This window comes from Anabrus simplex, chromosome 9 (assembly GCF_040414725.1).
Source record: "Anabrus simplex isolate iqAnaSimp1 chromosome 9, ASM4041472v1, whole genome shotgun sequence".
Taxonomy (NCBI): Eukaryota; Metazoa; Arthropoda; class Insecta; order Orthoptera; family Tettigoniidae; genus Anabrus; species Anabrus simplex.
This window is the reverse complement of record NC_090273.1, coordinates 5,166,721-5,191,673: the sequence shown is the minus strand read 5'-3', so window position 1 is coordinate 5,191,673 and position 24,953 is coordinate 5,166,721. Positions and strand designations below refer to the sequence as shown.

Below are 24,953 nucleotides of genomic sequence, written 5' to 3'. Positions count from 1 at the left end.
GTAGCGTGTACTGTATTGGTAAATGTTTTTATGTATATAGTGTTGAACAGTGTTACCTAGCGACCTTCAAGGGTCATTACTCATTACGGAGCACATTAACCAGGTGAATAAACTAAATTCTTGACTGTGTAAAAAACAGAATTAGAACTATCGGCAGTTGCGCAACTGGTATGCCAACACACACACACATCGAAAGCCGCTCAGCAGCAAAATAATTGACGGCAGCCCAGTCTTTCAGCTATTTAGTGTTGTGAATCATGTTATTCTAGTGAGTGTGTCATTTAAATGTACAATAGTTATGGCTGCTACTTCGAAGTCAGGTAGCAAATCTGGACGGCCTGTAAGGGGACACGCCAGAGAAATAGTATACAACGTAGCTGCTCACTTACGAGAACAGAAAACAGTTCACAAACTGAATTATAATGTAGTGGCTTCAACAAGTGAAGCAACAGGGGTTTCAAAGTCACTGGTGAAACGTATTTTAGCGGAAGGGAAGACATCTATGGCCAAGGGTCGTTTGCAGTTTTCTACACCTGATGGCAAGAAAACAGTCCACAAGAAAAGGATCGAAACAGACGACTTCACAAAAGATGTGATACGTCGGAAAATAAGCGAATTTTACGTTATGAAAAAACTGTACTTACATTGGACAAATCGAAGCGTGTGTTTAAATCGGAAAAGATACCTGACTATAGCAGAGAGTATCTTCGATGGTTATTTTGTGTTGTTCATATTATGTCCTCTGTGTGTACGCTTATTGGAACAGTATACTTTTATTTTTTATTTTTAAAAATATGGTTTACAGCTTGGATATTGTAAGTAGTTCCATTTAACTCTATGCTTAATACTTTTGGCCACTTTACATTTACTTTCGTTCTTTTAATTACATTGCGTTTTCGGCTGATTGCAGCTACTTGCAGTATGTGTTAACGCCAGCTTGACAGCCAGTTGCGCGTGAGCTTGTCCTTGATTCGTCGGGTAACATTGGGATGAACTGGAACAAGCTGCGCGAACTGAAGTAGCCGAGGGTCCTTTTGTTTGTTGTCGGTTAATAACTATCTCTTTCCAATCTGCACCTTCTTCTTAGTCTCCTTACTTCCCTGTTTTAATATAGTGGATCTTTATCATTCCTTACCACCTTTAAAGGTACAAACCTGTTTTCACATTCCTCAACAATTGCTTTAAACCCATCCCAGAGTCTGTTTACATTTTTTATTTACCGGTTAATTTTTATAAACTCCCTCATGCCTGTTCTATCAGCCGTATGGTACTGCCTAACAGTCCTATGTTTAAATACTTTCCTTTCTATCACATTTATTTTGTTTTTAACTACGACAAAAACACCTTTATGATCACTAATACCATCTAGTACATCGCTTTCTCTATAGAGCTCATCTGGTTTTACCAGCATCACGTCCAGAATATTCTTCCCTCTAGTTGGTCCATCACTTTCTGAATCAGCTGTCCTTCCCATATTAACTTATTTGCCATTTGTTGGTCATGCTTCTTGTCGTTTGCATTACCTCTCCAACTGACATTTGGTAAAATGAGATCACCCACTACAATCACGTTCCCTTGCATATCGTTTCCCACATGGCTGATTATCTTCTCAAAGAATTCTGAATCTGAATCTTTCCAGGTCTGTACATTCCAAAGACATCAAGTTGCCTATTAAGTTTAGAAATAAGCCTTACACCTAGAATTTTGTGTTTTGTCATCTTTAAGTTCTTCGTAGCTTACACAATCTTCTTTCACCAGAATGAATACTCCCCCTTCTACCATTCCTATCCTCTCTTTAAGATACACACTCCAGTTTTGTGAGAAAATTTCTGCATCCATTAGGCCTATATCATTTCTCCACCATGATTAAACTCCTATTACAAAATCTGGTAAATAAATATCCAGTAAATTACTTAATTCTGTTCCTTTCTTTACAATACATCTACAGTGCAACACTAACATTTTTATGTCATCCCTACTTGACTTCAGATCCCTGCACAGTTATCACCGCAACCTACACCATCCTGTTTCTCTTTTCTGTTTTTTGCCATTAAGACCAAGTCCTCAGCATAGGTGAAACTGCTTACTCCAGAATCCCTCCCTGCTGTTTTAAATTATATATCTTTTAGTACATGATCCAAGTGTACCAAGAACAACAGAGCTGAATGAGTACTCAACTGTAATAACTTTGAATTGATAACATTTAATAGTAGGTCACATGTGCAACAACAACAACAACAACAACAAAGAGAGGGAGAAACAGGATTAGTAACAATTTGCTTTACATCGCAGCGACAAAATGTAGGTCTTATGGCTATGATGGGATAGGAAAGGAAGCGGATGTGACTTTAATTAAGGTACAGCCCCGGCATTTGCCTGGTGTGAAAATGGGAAACCATGAAAAATCATCTTCACAGCTGCCAACAGTGGGACTCAAACCTCTACCTCCCAAACGCAAGCTCACAGCTGCGCGCCCCTAACCGCACGGCCACTTACTCGTTCGGTCGAAACAGGATTGACACAGAAAGTACATCAGTAAATTAGCAATGGTCAGAAAACAAATTTAAAATTGTTAAAAACTGCATAGATGAATAGTTTAGTTTAATGAAAGGGCAGCCAGCAGATCTCAAGTGAAAATCCAAACAACATCTCAAGATCGGTTTAGTAGCCTACGCTACCTGTAACATCTCAGTTGACGGGACCAAAGGACAGGAGGTAGAAAAGAAAGAGAGAAAGTGAGAAAGAGAGAGAGACAGAGAGAGAGAAGAAAGTGTAATGAGAGATCAGATTAGTACAAATTTTTTAGAATAGCCATGCCATGAATACACTCATTAAATTGCCATCAATAAAACATTCAATCCTGCTGCCTGCTTGTTTCAATTTATAATTTTTTTAATGAACCTGATATTTAAAATAACAACACGATACAGATAGGTGACAATGTGGACGTGTCAGACCCACTAGAGCAGAAGATTGGAGTATTACAATGAGATCCAATCAGCCCCTTGCTCTTCAATATTGCGACTGCGGACATTTCCAGGATCATTGCTTCAGGAAATGCAAAAATATATGCATACGCAGACGACATGGTACCGGTGTCTCGTGGAATAAAAAACCTTCAAGAAGCATTCAATAAACTTACATCATGGGCTACACACAATGGATTGCAACTAAATGAGGAGAAAACAGTGACAATGACTTTCAGGAAAGGTGGCAAGCTAGCAGCCAGTGATATAATATACTACAGACGAGAACCACTAATAGTTGTCTCACAGTTTAAGTATCTTGGATTAACAGTACAGACAAACGGAAACACGTTCAGCTACCACTCAAGAAAAAATTGGCAATTGCCATATCTGCCATGAACAGCATTCAGAATATACAGAAAATTTCATTGGAAACTACGCTGAAAGTGTTTAAGCGAAAGATCTCACCGATATTAACCTACGGCCTGACACTAATCTGGGAACCAAAAGAAAGACATCAAAGAAATTGAACAGGTAAAAGCTAGATTTCTGAAAAAAGCATTGTGAGTCTCTAAGTTTACCCCATCACGCTTGGTCTACCTACTTGCCAGAAAACATCACGCTTGGTCTACCTACTTGCCAGAAAACCTTTCTATATTGAAGATCTAAGGCTTGAATTATCATTGCCCATGTCAGGAGCATACCAGAGCCTATTAAAGGAACTTCAGGACAAAAGGGAAGATATATGGCTAGATTTATTCTCCACAGACGCGATGATCAACAGGAAATGGATAACGGCTATGAACTGAGGCACACCATGACTCGCTTTGTAGTTTCCACTACAAAATCTGCAAGAGAGATACCTACCATGATACAAGTGAACTGTGCCAGTGTAAACTCTGTGGCGACCAATGTGATAGATACCATGCGATAAAATGCAAAAGCAGACAAATCTCGCTGACAAAATTCTGTAATAGTTAAGTGCTATATAAACTATAGAACTATACATTGACTACTATGGCTATCTGTATTATTATATGGCCATTGGCTGCACTAAATATTATTATATTTAAAATTTAAAGATTATTCGACATAAGCTAACAGATAAAGTAACACTAGTAAAAAATATCATCACTAACCTACATACTGAGTAAAATAACTTCTGTTGCGAATTTCAGCGACATTACGGCTCGAGATACAAACACAGATCATTCGAACTATGAAAGAAATGTTGATGTTAAAACGTAACAGTTGCCTTATCTTTGATATGTCACATGAAAAATACAGAATAAAGTCATAACAGTGTGAAATAGTACTAGAAATACCTAATAGGCCTAATCTAACCCACACTAAAATAACTACGTTACCATACTAACCTGGCAGGATTTATATTAAACTGTCACAATTTAATCTATATTTCGAACTGTTCATAGTTTATATTAGTCGTCGTCGTAATGAAAACATCAGCATTTCCATTTGAAACACGGCGTCCAATACACCCTCCTCTTTGGTCCTGTCAAAGATGTTCAAAATACGTACACAATAGCGCACCGAAGCGCAACAAAGTCAAGGAAGATAGAGTGAAAAGTATTTCTTTCTTAATGCTTATGGGCTCTTGTACTTTTACCCAGTCACTACATCTTTAATATAGAAAAACATACGAGAAACTGTATGGTTCCATAAAGTCACACATGAGATAAATCGAATTCACACGTGAAATACATAAAAACTATGATGTAAGGTCCGCTCCCACCTAAGGGATGCATAAGCCTTATAGTATAGAAGGGATCGGTCTTCAACCCAGTTACTGGACGTAGTGCGCTGCTGGTGCGCTGAGCTTGAGTTCAAAGAGAAATGCGTAGAGGCAAAAGGGGCGACTCTCAATATTTTTTTTCTTTTCTTTTTTTTTTTTCAGGGTCCAAGTAAAATAGAAGAAGAAGAAGAAGAAGAAAACATGTGATACACGTGCTGCGTTATTTATAAATATCTGTGGGTGTTCAGTTCTGTCAATGTTGATTTAAATGTGATAATTTTAAAGACTATGTCTGTGATAATGACAATGAGAAAATATCTTCGTCATTCGTTTCCGAATTTTCAATAATAGATTTCTTTTTTCTTTATATATTAGCTCATATTTCTAAAGTTCTAAAACATAACCTCTAAACCTCGGGCACTTTCTGAATACAGGAATAGGAAATACTTTCTTGTTGAGAAAAGGACTAAATATCTCAATTTAATTTGTGTCCTTAACTGAACAAATGCCTCCAAAATCTCGGAAATCTATTTCACCGTGGTACAGTTGTGACATTTGTCACGTAACACTGGCTCAGAAAGATTTAGCAAAGCATTCCGAAAATTCATGCCCTCCATCTGATACATCGTGGGTTCATGGCTACATACGAGAAAATACTTTATTTGGGATTTTGGAAGTATTAACACCAGAAGGTTAGTTTCATCTATGTAATTGGTCTTTAATTCTTGCTTGTCTGTTAAAGAGTTTCTGGTTTTCCCTCTTCCTCCTGTTCTCCTTTCTAGTTCCATAGTTATAAAATGACAAAGTCATATGTATAACAGTGCTGATTATTACAATATAATAGTAAACAAATACAAAACTTTCTAGCTCTTTAAACTAAGATGCTGTTTGAAACTGTCAAGTTAAATAACAAGTGTTCTGAATTTTATTTAGCAGGAAAGGACACAGTGTGCAGTACATTATTACTTCTTAGCTAGATCTCCATTTGAACTCTTCCTTGCTATACAGTTCATAATAAAGTACCTTCCGCATAACTCTGAAAACAGTTTACATACACAAGTATCTCTTACGTCATGAAATATTTTGTCCATACACAGCTTGTGGTGAAAGCCATGCACCGCCAGTCCTATTGTGGTAGCTTACATCACTCTCGCAATTTGTTTCTCTCCACTCCCACAGCACTATTGCGTCCATCGAATAGAACGTTTCCGAGATGTCCTCATTCTTCCAGCAGTTGCATGTAACAGTCTGTAGCTGGTAATAGGAATTTTAACCTCTGATGTTCCACAAAGTATGTTTCCCTTGCTTAAGTGTAAACTAGTATCGAAAGAGAGAACTTTGATATTTCCACAATCCTTTTAAGATATCTTGCTTTTATTCTTTCCATTGATCTCAACTGGCTTGTAGTGAGGTATTCCCATATAAACTGCAGCCCATAACTGAGTGTTAGGCATAATTTTGCTTCGAATAGTTTTATTGCATTGCTTAGTGACATCACCATTGGGTCCTGAATTTCATGTATTGCTGTGACTAATCTGTCCTTTATGTACACTGCAAAAGATCTCTGTGTTGTCTGAACTGTTAGCCCCAGGTACTTAAGTATCCTTTTATTATCAATGCCTTTCAATTGCATGTCACTGTATCTCTGTTTCCCAAGGCTCCTCTTTCTCTTGAATACGACTACCTACCTCTGTCTTCTCATTTTTATTTTTTTTAAATTTCATTTTCTTCTGCCCACCTGCACAGCAGGTGAGCTGCTTCCTGTAATTCTTCTCTGCTATCTGATCCCACTGCCATATCGTTAACATACATGTACAGTCTTACCCTAGAGGTCTCCTTGATTTTTTTTTTCTTTCCATTTTCCATGTCATGTGTCAAAACATTAAAGAGGAAAGGACTAAGAGGATCCCCTTGAAGGACTCCATTTTCCTGGCTAATCCATTCAGATTTCCCCACACTATTATCAACTTGCACATAACTTTCTGCCAGTAAATTGCAGACCAACCTGGTCATCCAAGACTTTCCCACTAGTGATACCAATTTCTTCACTGGGATCTGCCAGCTTGCCATATCAAATGCCTTGGAAGAGTCCACCAGAACAACATGAATATTATCCAGTGTTTTTCGAAGGTCTGCACTGAGGTTTTCTGTTGCCATTAGCATTGATCTACTTCGTCTAAACCCAATCTGCTCATCAGGCTCATCCATAAGTTTGTTAATCTTCTTACATTTCCTTTGCCTTTATATAGCATTTTTAGTAGATTTCCTTCATTCCGCTGGTATGTTACCCGTTACTAGGCATGTGTTAAGAAGCTCCATCCATCGTGGCAGTAGTATCCTTTTGGATTGTTATAGATGTTCATTCGTTACCCATATCTATAGATAGCACTATTTCCTCTGCGGCGAATAAGTCACATTTTTGTGATACTTTCTCTGAAGTCCACTGTGGTCTTGTGACAGAGTACTTCCCTCATGTAATTCCCTAGTCTAAATTTGTATATCTCTTGGGAAATTGTGGCTACCGCACTCTTATCACCTTACATGGATCATTTTCTATGTCTTTGATCAGTTTGTTGTGTTGATCTTATAATCTCTTCTTATGATACTATATTCTTGACGGGCTGATTGTGTTTGGAGTTTTCCAGCCTTAATTAGTGCCATTAGCATGTTGATTCTCTTTCCATAACAGTTTCTGTTGAACCATATTTTCTTTTCTTCTTTTCCTTCTGCGCTTTTGCATTCCCATATTGTCTTTTCATCAGTCTCTCAATAGGTACCTTCTGTGGCATCATTCCGCAGTCTTCCCCCTCGCATTGCCTGTTTAAAGACTTCCACTTCTTATGCAGGCAAAATCATTCTTTCATTATTCATGTTTTGCCCCAACTTACACTTGCCTTCATTACTCTTAGTAATTTTCCTGTTATTACTGCTTGTAGGTGTTACTGATTTTATTTATTTTTATTAACAAATACACCGCAAGTGGGAAATATCCCGGTGGCACTGGTTACTTACAGTAGTGTAATAATAAAGTTAAAGCACAATTACCCAACAACTACAACAACAAGAGTACAACAAGCAATTCCATGGAAAGAAAATATTACAAGAAATACTACTAGTTTATCATAAACGGAGTCTGAAAGGGCATTACCCGGGAGGGATATCAGTGATTGTAAAAGACAAAATATGCAAGCAGGTAGAGCTATGGGAGTTGGGTTGTGAGGAAATGATTTGGGTAAAAATAAAGAAAAGAAATCAGAGTGGAAGAGAGATTTTCATTGGTTTTGGTTACAACCATCCATCGAGGTCCCCATTTGAGAAGAAGAACTTCTTTGAAGAGCTTATTGATGTTGTAAACTGGATTAAATTAGGAAATGAAGAAGCGGGAATAACTATAATGTGCGATTTCAACGCAAGGGTTGGCGTAAAGAATTCATTATACGATAGAGAAATAGATGAAATATTAATAGAAAGAAGGAGAAGCAATGGCAAAGAGTGTAACAAAAATGGAGGGAAATTGCTGGAAATGTGTGCGATAGAGGAATTGTACATTTTGAATGGGGGCTGGTTGGGGGACGATTCAGGTAACTTAACATACATAGTCGAGGCAGGAAGGAGTCTCATAGACTTGGTGTTGGCATCTAGGGAGGCTTTAAGTTATGTTAAGGACATTTAGATAAAAAAAATTGGACAGCATCTCATCATTTCCCAGTTGCTATACAATTACTGAGAGATGAAGGTAAACAAGAAGGAAAACGGCATTTTAACTATGTACAGAGAAGATTAGTAAGATACAAGTAGAGTGAGGAACATAGAGGCGAATTTAGGGACTACTATAGGGAGAAAACTTTTGAAATTTTGAAGATAGATATTTAGTATATGATAGATGATAATAACATAGCTGAAGCAATAAGAATGGTTGAAAGATCAATAGAAGTAGGTGGTAAAAAAATGGTTGTGAGTAAGAGAAGGCAATATAAACAAAACGTATGGTATACTGATGAGTGTAAAGAAAAGAAAAATCAAGTGATAAAGGCATTGAAATGTACCGAAATGAGGGATCTCAGGATTTACAAGCAGATTTTTGTAAAAAGAGGAAGGAATACAAAGATTTAATGAACAAAAATAAAAGGAACTGGCAGGCCAAAGAGGCAAAATTATTATATAAGTACTGTAAAGAAAATGAAACTAAGAAAGTATGGAAAAGAATTAGTAATATATGCAAAGATTATAAAAGCTGTAATCAAGTAATATATGTGATGAGGAGTGGTTAACGTATTTTAAGGGGTTATTAGGGGTTAAAGAACATGGGAAAGGAAGAATACTAAGACATGTGGAGTTTACTCTGCCTGTACTAGACGATATAATAACCACAGATGAGGTATTAGATACATTAAAAAGGGGGAAGGGAGGAAATTCAGGTGCTGTCAATGGAATTATGTACGAATTCTAGAAAGAAATAGGGAACAACAGCCAGTTGCTAGAAATAATAACTAAAATATTTAACAAAATCTTTGATGGCAGAAAAATTCCAAGATGTTGGCAAGAAGGGATAATTTTCCCGATATATAAAAAAAAGGGGGAAAGATCGAACACGAATAACTATAGGGGTATCACCTTGTTGGATACACTCGGTGAGATATACACCGGTATTTTAGCAAAAAGAATTATGAAATGGGCAGAAGATTACTCTATACTCTCAGTGTACCAGTGAGGATTTAGGAAAGAAATGAGAACTACAGATAATATATTTATAATTAAAACAATAATAGATAAATACATAAGGAGGAAAGGAGATAGATTATATATTGCAGCTATAGACCTGCAAAAAACTTTTGATACGGTTAGCAGATGGGCTGTCATTGCGAAGTTGGCTGGAATAGGGATGTCAAATAAAATGATTAAAGCCACAGAAGAATTATATGCAGAAGTGATGTGCTCGATTAAATTTCAGGAAGATCTAATGGTAGGCAGGATACACTTGAATATTGGACTTAAGCAGGGATGTAAACTATCACCAATTCTGTTTTTGCTTTTTATTAGTGATGTAATGGACTGTCAGGGGAAGGAGGATAGGACAAGCCCCTGCTTAAATAACAAAGAAATTCCTGGCCTAGTCTTCACAGACGACATCCTTCTGCTCTCACTAACAACAGCCAGTATGCAGAATAGTCTTAAGAAAACGGCCAAATACTGCAGTACATGGAATTTGAAAATAAATATCAAGAAAACAAAAGTAATGGTTTGTAAAAGAAGAAATAAAGAGAAACGAAAGGCGCTGGTGGTTAGAAAGTGTAGAATTAGATGTTGTAAATAAATTAGAATCTCTAGGAATCATAATAACATCAAACGGGATGTGGAAGGAACAAATAAGACGTGCCAAATTGAAAGGACTGGCCGCCCTATCAAGTACAAGGTCTTTGGAGAGGAAGATGCCAAATATGAATACAAGCTGCACAAAAGTGTTTTAAATGCTCTTGTGATATCAAGATCACTGTATGGTGCAGAAATATGGGGTATCAAAGTGACAAAAAGGAATTAGATATAATAAGTAATAAATAATAATGGGTCTACCAGAATGCACAGCAAATAGTGGAGATAGAAGATTATGTGAAGATATCAGCATCCAAGCAGATATAAGCAGGAAACTAGTAAAATATTGTTCAATTTATTTTCCGGGTTGAACCGTGTTGTACTTGTCTGCACATCTGACTGATTACCTCGGATCGAGTAGGGGTATTTCAGTCGCCTTGACAAAGAATACTGCAATGTATTTGAAACATCGGCAAACTGTACGTGATGTGGAGACAAGTACAACACGGTTCAACCCGGAAATTAAATTGAATAATTCTTCACACCATGGAAGCTTCACTTCTAAGATAGTAAAATATTGGTTAAGATTAAGAAGGGGAGAGGGGAGGGAAATATTGAACCTAGCATACCAACACCAGATGAAACACCTAGATGATGATTATTGGGTGTCGGAAGTGAAAAGTATACTAGACAGAATAGGAATGGGATTAATTGTTTGTTTGTTTGTTTGTTTGTTTGTTTGTTTATTTATTTATTTATTTATTTATTTATTTATTTATTTATTTATTTATTTATTTATTTATTTATTTATTTATTTATTTATTTATTTATTTATATACATGAACAGTACAATAAATTACAGATTTATATCTACATTATTTATATAGGTAATAGCCTGTGGCATCACCACGAAAAATTCACTTGTTTCTCCATTGAAACGTCTCAGTGGGCATTCTTGTGTTTGCCTCTCAGCACCACAGTCGCAGCAGGATGATGACTTTTTCCTCCATTTATACAGCAGATCTGCACACACACCATGGTTAGTCCGGATCCGGTTTATCTTAGACCATAGTTTCCGAGGTTGTTCAAAGCCAGGTACCTTCTGTGTAATGCATGGCATTTCTAAGGATTCTGGTGGAGCAAACTGTCTCCATTCATAAGACCATCTCTCAATCAGGTTGAAATTACTGGCTATAAGGAGTGGAGTTGCTCACGTATGTAGGTTTTAACCTAAAATTACCCTACACGTGCTCCCTGGGTGGTGCTAAGCGAGCAATAGCGATCAGGCTGCCAGACTGTCCTAGTGATCTCCTGGCTATTTTATATGCAAATGAAAAATCATTCAAATGGTTCTTTTCAGAACCAACGGGCAAAGACTCGCAGGCCTACACTTAACTCCTTCATCTAAATATAGAAGGCATAAGTAAATCCAAATGCCAATACTTGTCAAGAATCCTACGAGATGGAAAAATCGATGTGGTTGCCATTCAGGAAACACATGCTGCGGATGAATACCAATTACAAATGAGAGGGCTAATATCGGGATATGATATCGTAGGTGCAACATATCACAATGCATATAGTACAGCTACGTATGTCCGTAGCACTGTTGAAAATGACTCATTGCTCACAGCTAACTCAAAAGGCAACATACATACCGTTGTCATCCGAGTTGGAGATATCACCATCATAAACATCTACAAGCCTCCACATTCACCATGGCCCTCCCAGATGATTCAGGTACAGGACCATCCAGCCATCTATGTGGGTGACTTCAACAGTCACCATGAAGAATGGAAATATAGTGCCAATGATTACAATGGAGAAACTCTCATAAACTGGGCCGAGGAACATAATATTCATCTTGTATTTGATGCAAAAGATAGAGGAACATTTAGGTCTGCTGCATGGAAATAGGAATACAACCCAGACCTATGTTTTGTTTCCAGTGATCAGAATAATCAACCTCTGCTCACATCACAGAAAGTACTTTAGATTTCCCACATAGTCAACATCATCCTGTATGGCTTGAGGTTAGAATGCAAATACCCCTGGTAACTTCTTATCCTCGTCCACAATGGAACTTCAGGAAAGCAGACTGGAAAGCGTTCTCGTGTGACCTTGATAAATTTGTTAGATGGATACCACCAACAAGTAACAATTACGAGAGATTCATGGGTGCTGTAATTGCCACAGCAAAAAAATTCATTCCTAGAGGCTATAGGAAGGAATATATTCCTGGCTGGACTGATGCAACTGAAAAGTTATACCAAGAATTCCTTCTAGTGGTGAACAAGAAATTGGGGATGAACTGCTTCATAATCTAGATAATGCCCGAAGAGAAAGATGGACTGAAATTGTAACATCTATGAATTTCAGAGAATCGAGCAGAAAGGCATGGTCATTGTTACGAAAGCTTGGTGGGGCCACTCCCATCTTTTGTCAAAGTTCTGCAGTCACTCCAAACAAAATTGCAGCTCATGTAGTTGACATATTTAGAACACTGAGAGACAGAAATCATACAAGAAACATCAAAATACAATTAACCAGTCTTAAGTCCACAAGCCCCCTGATTCGGAATACACTAGACCATTTAGTGTGCAAGATATTGAGGCAGATTTAAAAGACATAAAAACTGGTAAAGCACTGGGATTTGATGGGATTCATCCTGAGTTTCTAATTAATTGTGGAGCAAATACGGAATTATGGTTATCTAGGTTTCTAACCTACATTCTAAGAACAGGTAATCTACCTCGCTTATTTAAAATGAGTAAGATAATTGCAATTCTAAAGCCAGGAAAGCCTAATGATGCACCAGCGAGCTATAGACCAATAGCATTGCTTAGTGTATGCTATAAATTACTTGAAAGGCTAATCTTGAATAGAATTGCTACAGAAGTGTTTGAAACGATCCCTATTGAACTAGAAGGATTCAGGCTACAAGGAAGCAGTGCTGACCAAGTCTTGTCACTAACTACCTTCATTGAAGCAGGATTCCAGCAAAGACTAAAGACTTCAGTAGCATTTATTGACTTAAAGGCAACTTATGACATAGTATGGAGAGAAGGTGTAATCAGCAAACTCCTTAAAGTGATTCCATATAGGAGTCTGGCTCATCTTATAAATAACATGTTGAGTGACAGAACAATTCATGTAGTCATGGGGGCTGAAATCAGTAAACCCAGCAAACTAAACAGTGGACTCCTGCAAGGTTCATTGCTTGCCCCACTCTTGTTCAGTTTATGTATTTCAGATATACCCTCCAAAAGATCCAGGAAATTTGGGTATGCAGATGACTGGGCTCTTGCCACTAAGGATCTATACTTTGAGCAGACAGAAGAAACGTTGACAAAAGATCTCTCTGTTTTAGGAAAATACTTTCGGAAATGGAGACTCAACCAAGTATGAGTAAAACAGAAGTTTCTTGTTTTCATCTGAACAACCGAATGGCTTCAAAGGACCTCAAAGTATACTTTGATAACACACTCCTCCGCCATAATAGACACCCCACTCGACAGAACACAGTCATTCCAAGAGCATCTAAGAAAGAGCGCCATCAAGATTCAGACACGTAACAACATAATTCGAAAACTGTGTGGTTCTTCTTGGGGTGAAACTGCAACTACTCTACGCTGCTCAGCTCTAAGTCTGGTTTACTCTACTGCGGAATATTGTGCCCCCGTCCGGATGAACAGTCCTCGTGTGAAGAGAATAGACGCTAAGTTAAATGACACAATGAGAATGATCACGGGCATGATTAGATCACCTCCAATTCAATGGTTGCCCGTACTAAGCCATATTCCTCCACCCCACCTCCGTAGATGCATTGCTCTGATGAATGAATACAACAAGATCCAGAATAATCAAAGATTACCCGTTCATGAGGATATCCTCCACCTAGATATAGACAGACTTAAGTCAAGGCGTCCACCCATCTGCTCGGTAGGAATGGGAGAATACTGGGATAAAGAGATGAACAGTAAAGAGAAGAGATTCATCAAAAAAAGTAACGATTAGAGTGAGGGACATAGAGAAACAGATTATTAGGGCAGAATGAAAAAACCTACAACCTGTTTTCCAGTCATTGACCGGGTCATGGATGTAATGAATGAAGCAGATATAGGCTGTTAGTACGATGGGGTCGCCACTCCCAAAGTGATTTGTTAATGAATGATAGATGCTATGAAATGAGAATGGAGAGTGTTGCTGGAATGAAAGATGACAGGGAAAACCGGAGTACCCGGAGAAAAACCTGTCCCGCCTTCGCTTTGTCCAGCACAAATCTCACATGGTGTGACCGGGATTTGAACTACGGTATCCAGCGGTGAGAGGCCGACGTGCTGCCGTCTGAGCCACGGAGGCTTCTAGGGCAGAATGTTAAACCAAAAAGAACACTAGCAGAATGTTGTGGAATTATTCAAAATATGTCAACAAGGAAAGAAAGACTCCCAAAATAGAGAACTAAGAGGTGTGGTGTGGTGGCTAATGGGATATAGAAAAATAAGGGGCTGAGAGAGAACCATAATGAAAATCATTGTTTATTCTGTGGAGAAGTAATGGAAGAGGCTCATCTATTGAGAGTATGTAGGGGAACTGATGCACTGAGAACTAAATATTTTGGTGATGAATATAAATTAAAAGTAGAAAGAGAGAAGGAATTTTATACAATAGCTAAATTGTTAAATAAAGAATGGATCACTCCAGGAATTTTATACAATAGCTAAATTGTTAAATAAAGAATGGATCACTCCAGGAAGAATATAATTTGTATTTTTATTTGTATATTAAGAAGTATGTGACAGAAAGAAATGAAAAGAGATTAACACTAACTAAAGTACTGTTTCTGTTAAACAAATACTTGCATCGAAAATAGTAAAGGTAAGATACATGGTGACATTCAAGCAAGCATTGGAATAGTGTGATACACCTGAAAAGGTTCTTTAAATGCCTGTGGAGGCGCTTTTGTATCTTGCCTGAAAAGGTTTGACATAATATGTAGTATCTGCTGGAAAGTGGGTATTTAAATTATTTCTGCTGTGAAGTAGAAGTTTATGGTTTTTTTGTTTGTTTGCCACAAGGTGAGCAGTTAAATTGTATGTTTGATAATGATTTGTGCTTTAAGTTAAGTGTATAAATAAGTTAAGGTAAGATACATTTTGTCCTAGACAATATAGTATTGCTGGCGTCTAGGACAAAACAAATTATATTTAGTATAGTTAAACAAATATAAGAGGAAAATGTAAGGCATGTATCAAAATTGAACAAATTGCAATAAAAGAGTGTTCCCTCCCTTAATTCCAGATAATCCAGAACTAGGGGATGGGCGTACATTCATTCATTCATTCATACTACTAGTTTATCATTCTAAAGCCAGCATCATCATATATAAATTCACACACAAATTAAGTACAGCATTTCCACTGCTTAACATTACAAGTGATAATAAAGCAAGGTTAAAACATAACTACCCAACAACAAGAGTACAGCAAGCAATCCATGGAAAAAAAATTGGTACGTGTTTTCTAATGAGCGGTTCCTCTGTGTTTCCAACTAGCTCTAGCTGCTGTATGCTAAAGTCTACTGCACTGTCCCCATTATGGCACACATACTGGTTCAAGATCTTCACTAATCAGTTAGTTGTCTTGTATTCTTATCAGTAAGTCCACTGCACTAGGACTTATATTCATTATATGCATCCACAGTGTCTGTTGCCACTACTTCTGGACTAAAATAAGCTCCTACTGCAGGTACAACTACTACCATATCAAGTTGCTTTTTCAGTACTTCAAAGCCTTGGAATATAATCTTCTGTTATTAAGTCCCTTGCACCTCTGAGAGCCTCTACATTCCAGTTAAGCACTCTTACACTACACATTACATTATCGTTCCTTTGTTCACTTTTCCTGGCCCTCTGCATTTTCCTTATTTTTCAGTGTGACCAGGTCGATCTACTCTACTGGAGTGACAAAATCGCCGCAAAAGGATGCCTTTCAGCCAAAACTGCGGACTCTTCGTGTTGTCCACAGTATAGAAAGGTTATATTTAACCACCTTGAAGGCTTTATTTATCCCAGTGGATGTCAATTCCTTGCACGTCACATTTGTTTCCTTTATACCCTTCCTATTCAGGAAACTTCACTTTCTCTTCAGTTGTGTCCTGTGAGAAACATCTAACATGTACCCAAGCCTTTTTCTCTTCTGCCTGTAATTATACATCCTCATTCTCTGTTCCCTCTGTCCGTATTTTGACTTGAGAGTTCTGTCTTCTTCCTCTTCTCCTCTGCTTGACCTTGAGTAATTCTTCTTTGTCAGTTTCATCATATTCTGTTTCTTCCTCTAGATTGTTATTATTGGTGCTCCAAGAATCTACTGTACCCAAGCAGTTGCATCTCCTCGATCTTCATCTTTCGGTTGCTGTTCTTCCTCCTAGTTCACCGCCTGCTATCTATTTATCTGCTTCTCTGTCCATTGTGACAAATTCTTGCCAACTGGTCCGCGACTACATCCGTTCCTATGCTGTGTCTTGTTCACAGTTGTAACACCAATGTGATAACTTCAACTTCTTTTTCTTCATTGATTTCAGGGAATTAAACTGGACTTGTTGTAGCTCTGCACAAACTAAGTGGTACCATCTCTAACACATACCCTCACATTCAACTACTAACTCATCTTCTAATATTTTCTCACAAATTGGGCAAACATCGATGCTCACCATAACCTCTTTGGTTCCTTTGTTTTGAGCGCTTGTCTCAAGCATGGTGTTTCATTCGCATCATCATCATCATCATCATCATCATCATTTTCCAGCTCCAATTTCCCAGGCGTGGTGGACAAGCGCTCGCCACTTCTTCCTGTCAAAGTATAGTTTCTGTTCCTCTGTGTCCTCCCACTTGGCATTCCTCGTACTGACCTCAAATTTCACTGTGTCTATCCATTGATTCCTTGGCCTCCCCACTGGCCTTTCCCCTTTCACTTCTCTGTCAAAGTAATTCCTTGCTGTTCTTGTTCTGTCCATCCTCATAGTATGTCCAAACCATTGTAGCCCGCATCTTTCTAAAAGCTCGGTGACAGGGTGTATAGTTCTCTGCGTTCCAAAATACAGGCATTTGATATTGCCGAACAGCCTAATGTTGAGGTTACGGTGAGAACATGTTTTAATCCCATTTCCAGACAGTGAAAAAATGTAAGCAATTACCATCCATCGTTTAATGAAGTTCAGAATATCGACTATTTTAAAAATGATAGCATATTTCAGAATATATTCCATAATTTAAACTGTTATTATTGATAAATGTCATCAAATTCCAGTTTCTCCTTTATGTTGCTTCCTGCAGATGAGGGACAGCAGATCATAACAAAAGTTGCTATTGCAGAATTTAGCAAAGCTCATTCCACTTTAGACCAACCAGGGTTAGGATTTGATATGTATGAATAGTTTTCAGCATAGTTAAAGCATAATAACTAGGCCCAACATATAATTCATCCCTCTTTCTCAAGCCTAATAGTGTTTATTTCATAGTCCATTATATCCTTGTTATCATCATGCAGTCATGTGAACCACAGTCTGTTCTTGGCCTTGCTGGATCTCACTGATACAAGGTCATCCTGGTGGTACCTTACTATCTGGCGGCTATCCTGCTAGTGCTTTTCTGATGAGGGCCTCTTCATCTCTGCGATTGTGCCAATGTACTCTGCATCTGCTTATAACTGTCACAACGTTGGGTTTGGAGTAGATTTTCCTTAATTCTTGGATCTTCCCTGTTCTCAATGTATGATTTTCATTAATAGGGTAAAAAAATCATTCTCAGAACTTGGTTTTCAAAGTACTTTTCTAGTCCATGTTTCAGCACATTAGGTAATTCAGGTAGGATGATGGCTTTGTAGCAATTTAATTTAGTGTTTCTTGATAGAAGTTTGGATGCTAGAATTTTATTCAATGCCTAATAGCACTTGTTGGCATTGAATTATTTCTGGTTCACTCAAATTCTGTTGGTTTATGAAATGGAAAAATAAAACCATGGCGCTAAAGCCCTAATAGGCCTTAGGCTTCCAAGTGACTGCTCCTCGGCCTGAAACCTGCAAGATTGTGGGATGACACGTGGCGAGCGCAGCGAATCCTCTCAGCTGTTGTTCTTGGCTTTCATTCAAGTAGCTGACAAGGCCATCTCAGTTGTTCATTTTTGGAAATTCTTACTTTGATTGGACCTGGAAAGAAGAATATTAATAATTTCAACTTGTCATTGTTCTCTCTTGTTCAAACCCCCTTGGATTTGTGGGCTCTCAAATAGAAACAGTTTATAAACTATGTTTCCTGGATTTTACAGCCTAGTATAGTAGTAGGACAGCGAATTTCTCTCCTCAGTTGGCCAGCAGGCGCACCTAGCTTATCGGCCTCCCATTGAGTCGTCACTCCCTGCTCCACTTCGCTCACTTTATCCGTGCATGACATGAGATAACAGGATAGGAGATGTTGGCATCTACACATTTCTGGCATCACCTAAGTTCATGTTCTGTAATTGAGGCTATTTCTCTCTGGATATGTTCTTTCATTTCATCAAGCTTGTGAGGATTTCTTATATACACTTCATTTTTTAGCTACCCCATAAATAAAAGTCGCAAACAGTTAAATCTCGAGACATTGACTCCCATAAATCTGTACTAATAACATGGTCTTAAAAAATGACCTCAATTAAGTTTAATGTGTCATTAGTTGTATGTGCTGTGGCAGAATCTTGCTGAAAATATCCATTTCGACAGTCAGTGTTAGTCATTTTGTCAAAAAATGGCTTGAGTATATTAGCCCTGTATCTTTGTGCATTAATTGTGCCCTGAAAAGAAATAGGTCCTATGATTCTGTATCCATTAACTGCCCACCATACTTTGATCCATTCGTTATGTGGAGGAATTTTGTATATGCGATGGGGTTTTTCTGTACTCCAGTATCTGTCATTCTGCGTCGAAACACACCCGTGTAAATGGAACAATGCTTCGTCAGAGTAAAACATTAAGCGTGGATCAATTATTTCATCATGAACGTTTTGCAACATCCAATTACAAAAACATACCCACTTGTCAAGATCACGTGGATGCAGTTGCGTACTACAGTTACTTTTTATGGTTTCAATTTTAACATTTTTGTAGCCCACCATGCTGAGCTCTTCGAAACCCCTGCTTCTTGTCCATTTCATTTTAGGGATTTTGTAGGCGTATGTTCTAATCTTTCTGCGATTTCATTTACTTATTCCCCTTTAAGTACATGTTTTTTAATACTTCGGTAAAGGTAAAGAACCACTTCCTCTCAATTTGGTTAAGAGTTTCCACACGGTCTCTCTATGTGGAGGGCGTACTCCTGGAAATTGTGTTACGAATTGCTTAATGAGTTCCCAGGAAGACTCTGTTTTCACATAATTATCATACATAAGGACCCATCCCTCTACCGTGTACACATGTCGAGGCATTATAAAGTAACACTTCACAACTCGAGAACAGTTGGAGTGACAGATCAACACTTAATACATATTCTAAGCAGGGACTTGAAGTGCTGTGTAACGGGAGGCAAAAAGCTGGGCGCTCCTGCCGGCCAACCGTGAGAGAAACTCACTGTACAATGTAGAGTCTCTTGTTCCAAGTTAAATGTTTCTCACTAATTATCTGTTCTGTTTCCATTTTTATAAGCCCTTACTATTTGCTTTTGCTCCAGATACTCTGAAAAACGTTCCCAAACAAGAGTGGATGAAACTGGTGCTGCTCTCTCAGTCTGCAATGCAACTGTGTAAGATCTGTATTGGAGACCCAGTGTTGGTTAGTCACGAGAGAACGGTCGTCGTGAGGACTGCGTGGCCCACTCAGGAGAAGACTCTCACGTCTGTACTTATGACAAAGGAAGGTAACGATCTGCCCGGCCCTGAATGGATGATAGACAACATAGTTGTTTTCCTCCTAATGTGTTATTTATGTATGTAACTTAGTGTGATGTTCTTCCAAGGCCCCTCCAGCCAGCTGTGTATTAGCTTACTCCTTTGTGATAATTTTAACCATTCCTGCTTTTTCACTAAAATGACTGTAACGCGTCAACTAGTAATGCAACTTTTGTACTTTAGATAATAATCTTAAGATTGTTGAGGTAAGTACACAATTTACCTTGATAGAGATTACCTAATGAACCTCAAAATATGGTTTCTAATTTTAAGGTTGTATTTTTACTGCATTTTATAAAACAAATATTTATTGAGGGCTGCCTTTTACAGACTCTGTTGTGCCTCAGGACTGTTGTTGACTGTTTAGGTAGCATAAGCCAAGAAAGCGCTCGGATCACCATTTTTCTATGACTTCCTCCACTGAATGATTTGTGATGTAGTCACGTCCTACTATTGCACGTGACATAGTTTCTGTTAGGCATGTAAATTTAGCAGTTGGATGAATTAGGGCGACAATTGTCTTGGTCTATTCACCCTGGGAGGATGAAGTTGTCAAGTTTTATGAAGCATTAAGTCATATTATTGTTGCGGTACTCGCTGGCTGAATGGTCAGTTACTGACCTTCGGTTCAGAAGGTGATTGTTAAATGTTGAGAAAATATGAAAGCTAATAGGAATGGAAAGTATTTGCTGGACTTCTGTGCTGGTATGGAATTAGCAGTTATGAATACATTCATCTTTCAAGCATAAAGGTGGAAACACACTATTGTCACCTCATATGAACTCATGCCGAACTGCATCACCGAGCAAGTTGGCCTTGCGCAGCCCACCGTCGGCAGCCCTGAAGATAGTTTTCCGTGCTTTCCCATTTTCACATGAGGCAGATGGTGGGGCTGTACCTTTCCTATCCCGTCGTTGCCATAAGTGTCGATGTGATGTAAAGTGAGCTACATCATTGTGGAGGGAACATTGATGTTGTCACTGCACGCAGTGTCCTTATGCTTAAGTTATTATAGTACATCCATTTCCTCGGAATCTGATGAGCTTTATATTGCCTGTGCTGCAAAAGACAGTGGGAACATGAAATGAAGAAAAGGGTGATTATCATAATTTAGTAAGGGAGCTAAATAGAAATTCATAAATATTTTATTCGTACGTGAGGTTGCATAATCTCATCAGGGATGAAATTGTTGGTCAAAATACATAATTTAGGGAAGCTGTATGCTATTTTTTAATGTTTGTTTTGGCCTTCTATGGACCACGCTTAGCTTATGCTTCTGCTTCTCCGCTTCCTGCCTCTTCTGCTCCCAAAAGCTCTTCATATTTTGACTTCTAGCCACCCACTGTTGATCTGTCAGACTTTACAAGTAACTAGTCTTATATAATATATAATACAATTATATAATACAATTTTACAATTATTTATAATTGTATTGAATAGGTGGACACAGTAAATTTTATTCTTGAAATAAATTTACTTACTGTCAGAGTTTGTTGTTACCTCTCCGATTTCTGAAATTCCCTCTGTCTCAACTATTTTACGGAATTTGTTTCTCTCCAACATGCTTTTGGTGTTTAGGCCTAGTTCAGTTAGATCTTTGGTAACTCCTTTCGTCCAGGTTGTGGTGCTCTTGCATTTCCTGGTGTACTCCTACATCCTCTTGGCCAGTCTGTCGTTACTCATCCGATGAATGTGTCCAGCATACTTCACTCATCACCTCACCTTCTGTTTTTCTGTTGTGGTTTAGACATTGCGATGCATACAGTGCTTTTGGCCTTATTATTGTATTGTAGTGTCTTAATTTTGTTCTTATCAACAATCATTTTTTGTTGTATACATTTTGTATGAGTTTGTAAGCTAATTTCATTTTTCTGATCCTACTTTCATTCGCTTCTTTATCAAGACCATTGAACTGTACCCACTCACTGAGATACTTGAATTTGGATAGTTTCTTTATCTTCCCGTGTTCCATTTCCCAGTCTGTCATTGTGTTCATTACTCGAATCTTATCATATGATATGTTGTTGTAGTTGTTGTTGATAATAATGTCATTATTATTATTTCTTTTCATGTATCGGCCGTGTGTCCCGTTATAGTATTGCATTGTCACGCCACCTCTTCACCGGACTCCTGTAGATCTTTGTCTCCTGGGTTGATATTGAAGAATCTCTTTTGGCAATCTTGCAGGTTCCATCCTTTATATATATGACATTTCCAGTTTCCCTGATGGCTGTAGATGTAATCACCTATTGGTTTTATTTTCAGTTCTTTGTTCCTTTTATGATCCCACTTGGTGTATCCTGCAGACACATAAACGTCATTTCTCATGCTGGGATTCTTGAAATGTCTTGAGTTCTTAATGTCTATACCTCACATCCATGGCAAAGGGTTGACGTACAGGGCGAGTTGGCGGTGTGGTTAGGAGCGCGCGTCTGTGAGCTTGCATCCAGGAGATAGTGGGTTCCAATCCCACTGTCGGCAGCCCTGAAGATGGTTTTCTGTGGTTTCCCATTTACACATCAGGTAAATGCTGGGGCTGTACCTTAATTAAGGCCAAAGCCGTTTTCTTCCAACTCCTTGGCCTTTCCTATCTCACCGTCACCATAAGACGTATCTGTGTCTGTGCGACTTAAGCCACTACCAAAAAAAAAAAAAAAAAATGGGGGTGGGGTTGATGTAGCAAATGCATTGTAAAGGCTCAAATGAGTGCATTTCCTTCATGCAGTAATTGATTATTCCTGATGTTTTGTAAACTTGTTAATTTTTGCAGGTATATCTATTTCTGTTTGGTTGGTAATTTAACACTTTGACTCTTTCTGATATTGTATTATTTAAACATATTTTGCTAGGGATGGGATCTCTTCCCATGAATGGCCAAGCTCGGTAGCGGTAGCCACCTGCTCAAATACGTCAGCCTGAAATCATTAATTGAGGTAGCCTCAACATTATATTTTTTTATTTTTTACAATTTGCTTTAACGAGTCTACGTGGCTCAAGAGGTTGCGCGTCGGCCTCTCACAGCTGATTTTCGTGGTTCAAATCCCGGTCACTGCATGTGAGATTTGTGCTGGACAAAGCGGAGGCGGGACTATATTATTTAAACATATTTTGCTAGGGATGGGATCTCTTCCCATGAATGGCCAAGCTCGGTAGCTGCAGTCACCTGCTCAAATACGACAGCCTCGTGTCAGATTTACTGGCATGTAAAAAAACTCCTGCGTGACTAAATTCCAACGTCTTGGTGTGTCCAAACACCGTAAAGTAGTTAGTGGGTCGTAAAGCCAATAACATTATTATTTTCATTGGGTTTGAACCCCACTGTCGGTAACCCTGAAGGGGTTGGTTTTTTATTTTCCATTTTCACACCAGGCAAATGTCGGGGCTGTACCTTCTTTAATTAAAGCCATAGCCACTTCCTTCCTACCCCTAACCCTTTCCTGTCCCATCGTCACCATTAAATCTGATATAGATGTTGATTCCCATAGGGAATCAGAAATATTTGTTCCGAATGAGTAAATTTATAATACCAATATAAATGGTCCGTTATTGGAGTTAGCTGGAAAATTTATAATGTCCAATAACGGACCATTTATATTGGTACCATTAAATCTGTCTGGATCAGTGCGACATAAAGCAACATGAAAAGAAAAAATTCTGTTGAGATAATCATATTAAACTCCGAAGAAACATTACTGATCTTTGTAGGTCATCTTCTGTCACATCGTCAGCAAAGAGAATGACATCTATTGATTTGTATTGGCCGTGATGTTCTTGCTTCCAAGTTTCCATTATTGCATTCATATAAATGGTCAAAAGTAGAGGGGAGGTTCACAGCCTTCTCTTAGTCCATTTATTGGATTCCATTCAGTCTGGTTCTTTTCCAATTTTCCAGAAATGAGATTGGATTTGTAGATATTGTAGATTGTTTATGATCTGTTGAGGAACATTATCTTTATTTAAAATTATAGCAATTTATTTCTGTTTACTCTGTTGGAAGCCTTTTTAAAGTCTACAAATGCAACATGTGTTTCCAAATTGAATTCTGTCTTTTTTCTATTAATATCTTCATAGCAAAATATGCTTCAGCACAGGATCACCCTTTTCAGAAACCTATCTTCACAATGTCTGTGCAACTCTTATTTTATAGCCTGAGTTAACAATGCTAATTTTAACATTTTTTTACATCACCTTTTTTATGAATAGGGATAACTTTTGCTTTCTGGTGGTTGTCTTCATTCCAAATTAGGTTTACAAAATTGAAGAATCTTTGTGTGAAGGTTCACTTGAGTATTTGAACAATTCAGAATTTATTCCATATTCTGCAAGTGCTTTAAAACTCATCAAAGTTAGTTCTAATTCTTCTAAAGTCACACTTATTCTATTAGATTGATGTTAGATAATGGCAGTCGACACTTCATCTTTTGAACTTGTCGAAACTCTCTGAAAATATTTAAGCCATTCATTTGATGGTATTGCATCGAGTTTTACTTCTTCCTTTGTTTCCATGTTTAGTTTCTCCAGAATTTTATATGATTGTAATTGTGATCTTGTTAAGTTGACTGTGATGTAACTCTCCAATTATCATCAATTTTTAGGAAATTATTAGGTTGCGGACCTGACATGTTTAAGTAAAATTTGTTCGCCGTTTAGTCTTCTGTCACCTACGAAGCGGTCCTTGCATCAAGACATTTGACTTTTTTTTTTTTTTTTTTTAAATGAAAGCCTTCTACACGAGTTACTTTTCAGTGTCCCCCAACAGGTACACTGAAGCTCGTTGAAATGGGTTGGCCGCCAGGTTTGACCTCTCCATCTAAGAACAGTGGTGGAGTTGCCACCTCTCAGTTAATGGATTAGCTGAAATTACAGCATTTCTTCCGTAATTGATGTAACCGCCATGTCTTGGTCGTCAGAGCTTCAACTGTCGAAACAGGTTTGTTCATCGCAAGAAGGTGAGGTTGGCATTTGGACAGGAGAGGTTATGTTATTATTAACTTTATTGCCCACATTG

At 38.1% G+C, this 24,953-nt stretch overlaps 2 protein-coding genes across 4 annotated transcripts in view; one reads left to right on the top strand and one right to left on the bottom strand.

The window, feature by feature from the left end:
• The window catches only part of IntS1 (integrator complex subunit 1), a 480,230-nt gene extending 475,754 nt beyond the window's left edge, over nucleotides 1-4,476 (bottom strand). Inside the window, exon 1 of one of the 2 annotated variants that reach the window (XM_067153509.2) lies at nucleotides 4,343-4,476. The gene's annotated coding sequence lies outside the window, so the exon portion shown is untranslated. Of the gene's footprint in view, nucleotides 1-4,105; nucleotides 4,116-4,342 lie in introns of those variants that run through there. The other variant, XM_067153510.2, reaches the window with a different exon arrangement.
• Nucleotides 4,477-4,926: 450 nt separating this feature from the next.
• Nucleotides 4,927-24,953, top strand: part of LOC136880960 (ATPase family gene 2 protein homolog A) — a 112,475-nt gene continuing 92,448 nt past the window's right edge. Inside the window, exons 1-2 of one of the 2 annotated variants that reach the window (XM_067153511.2) lie at nucleotides 4,927-5,411; nucleotides 19,729-19,914. In XM_067153511.2, coding sequence (XP_067009612.2) covers nucleotides 5,225-5,411; nucleotides 19,729-19,914 — 373 coding nt within the window. In that variant the 5' untranslated portion in view covers nucleotides 4,927-5,224. Of the gene's footprint in view, nucleotides 5,412-19,508; nucleotides 19,638-19,728; nucleotides 19,915-24,953 lie in introns of those variants that run through there. The other variant, XM_067153512.2, reaches the window with a different exon arrangement.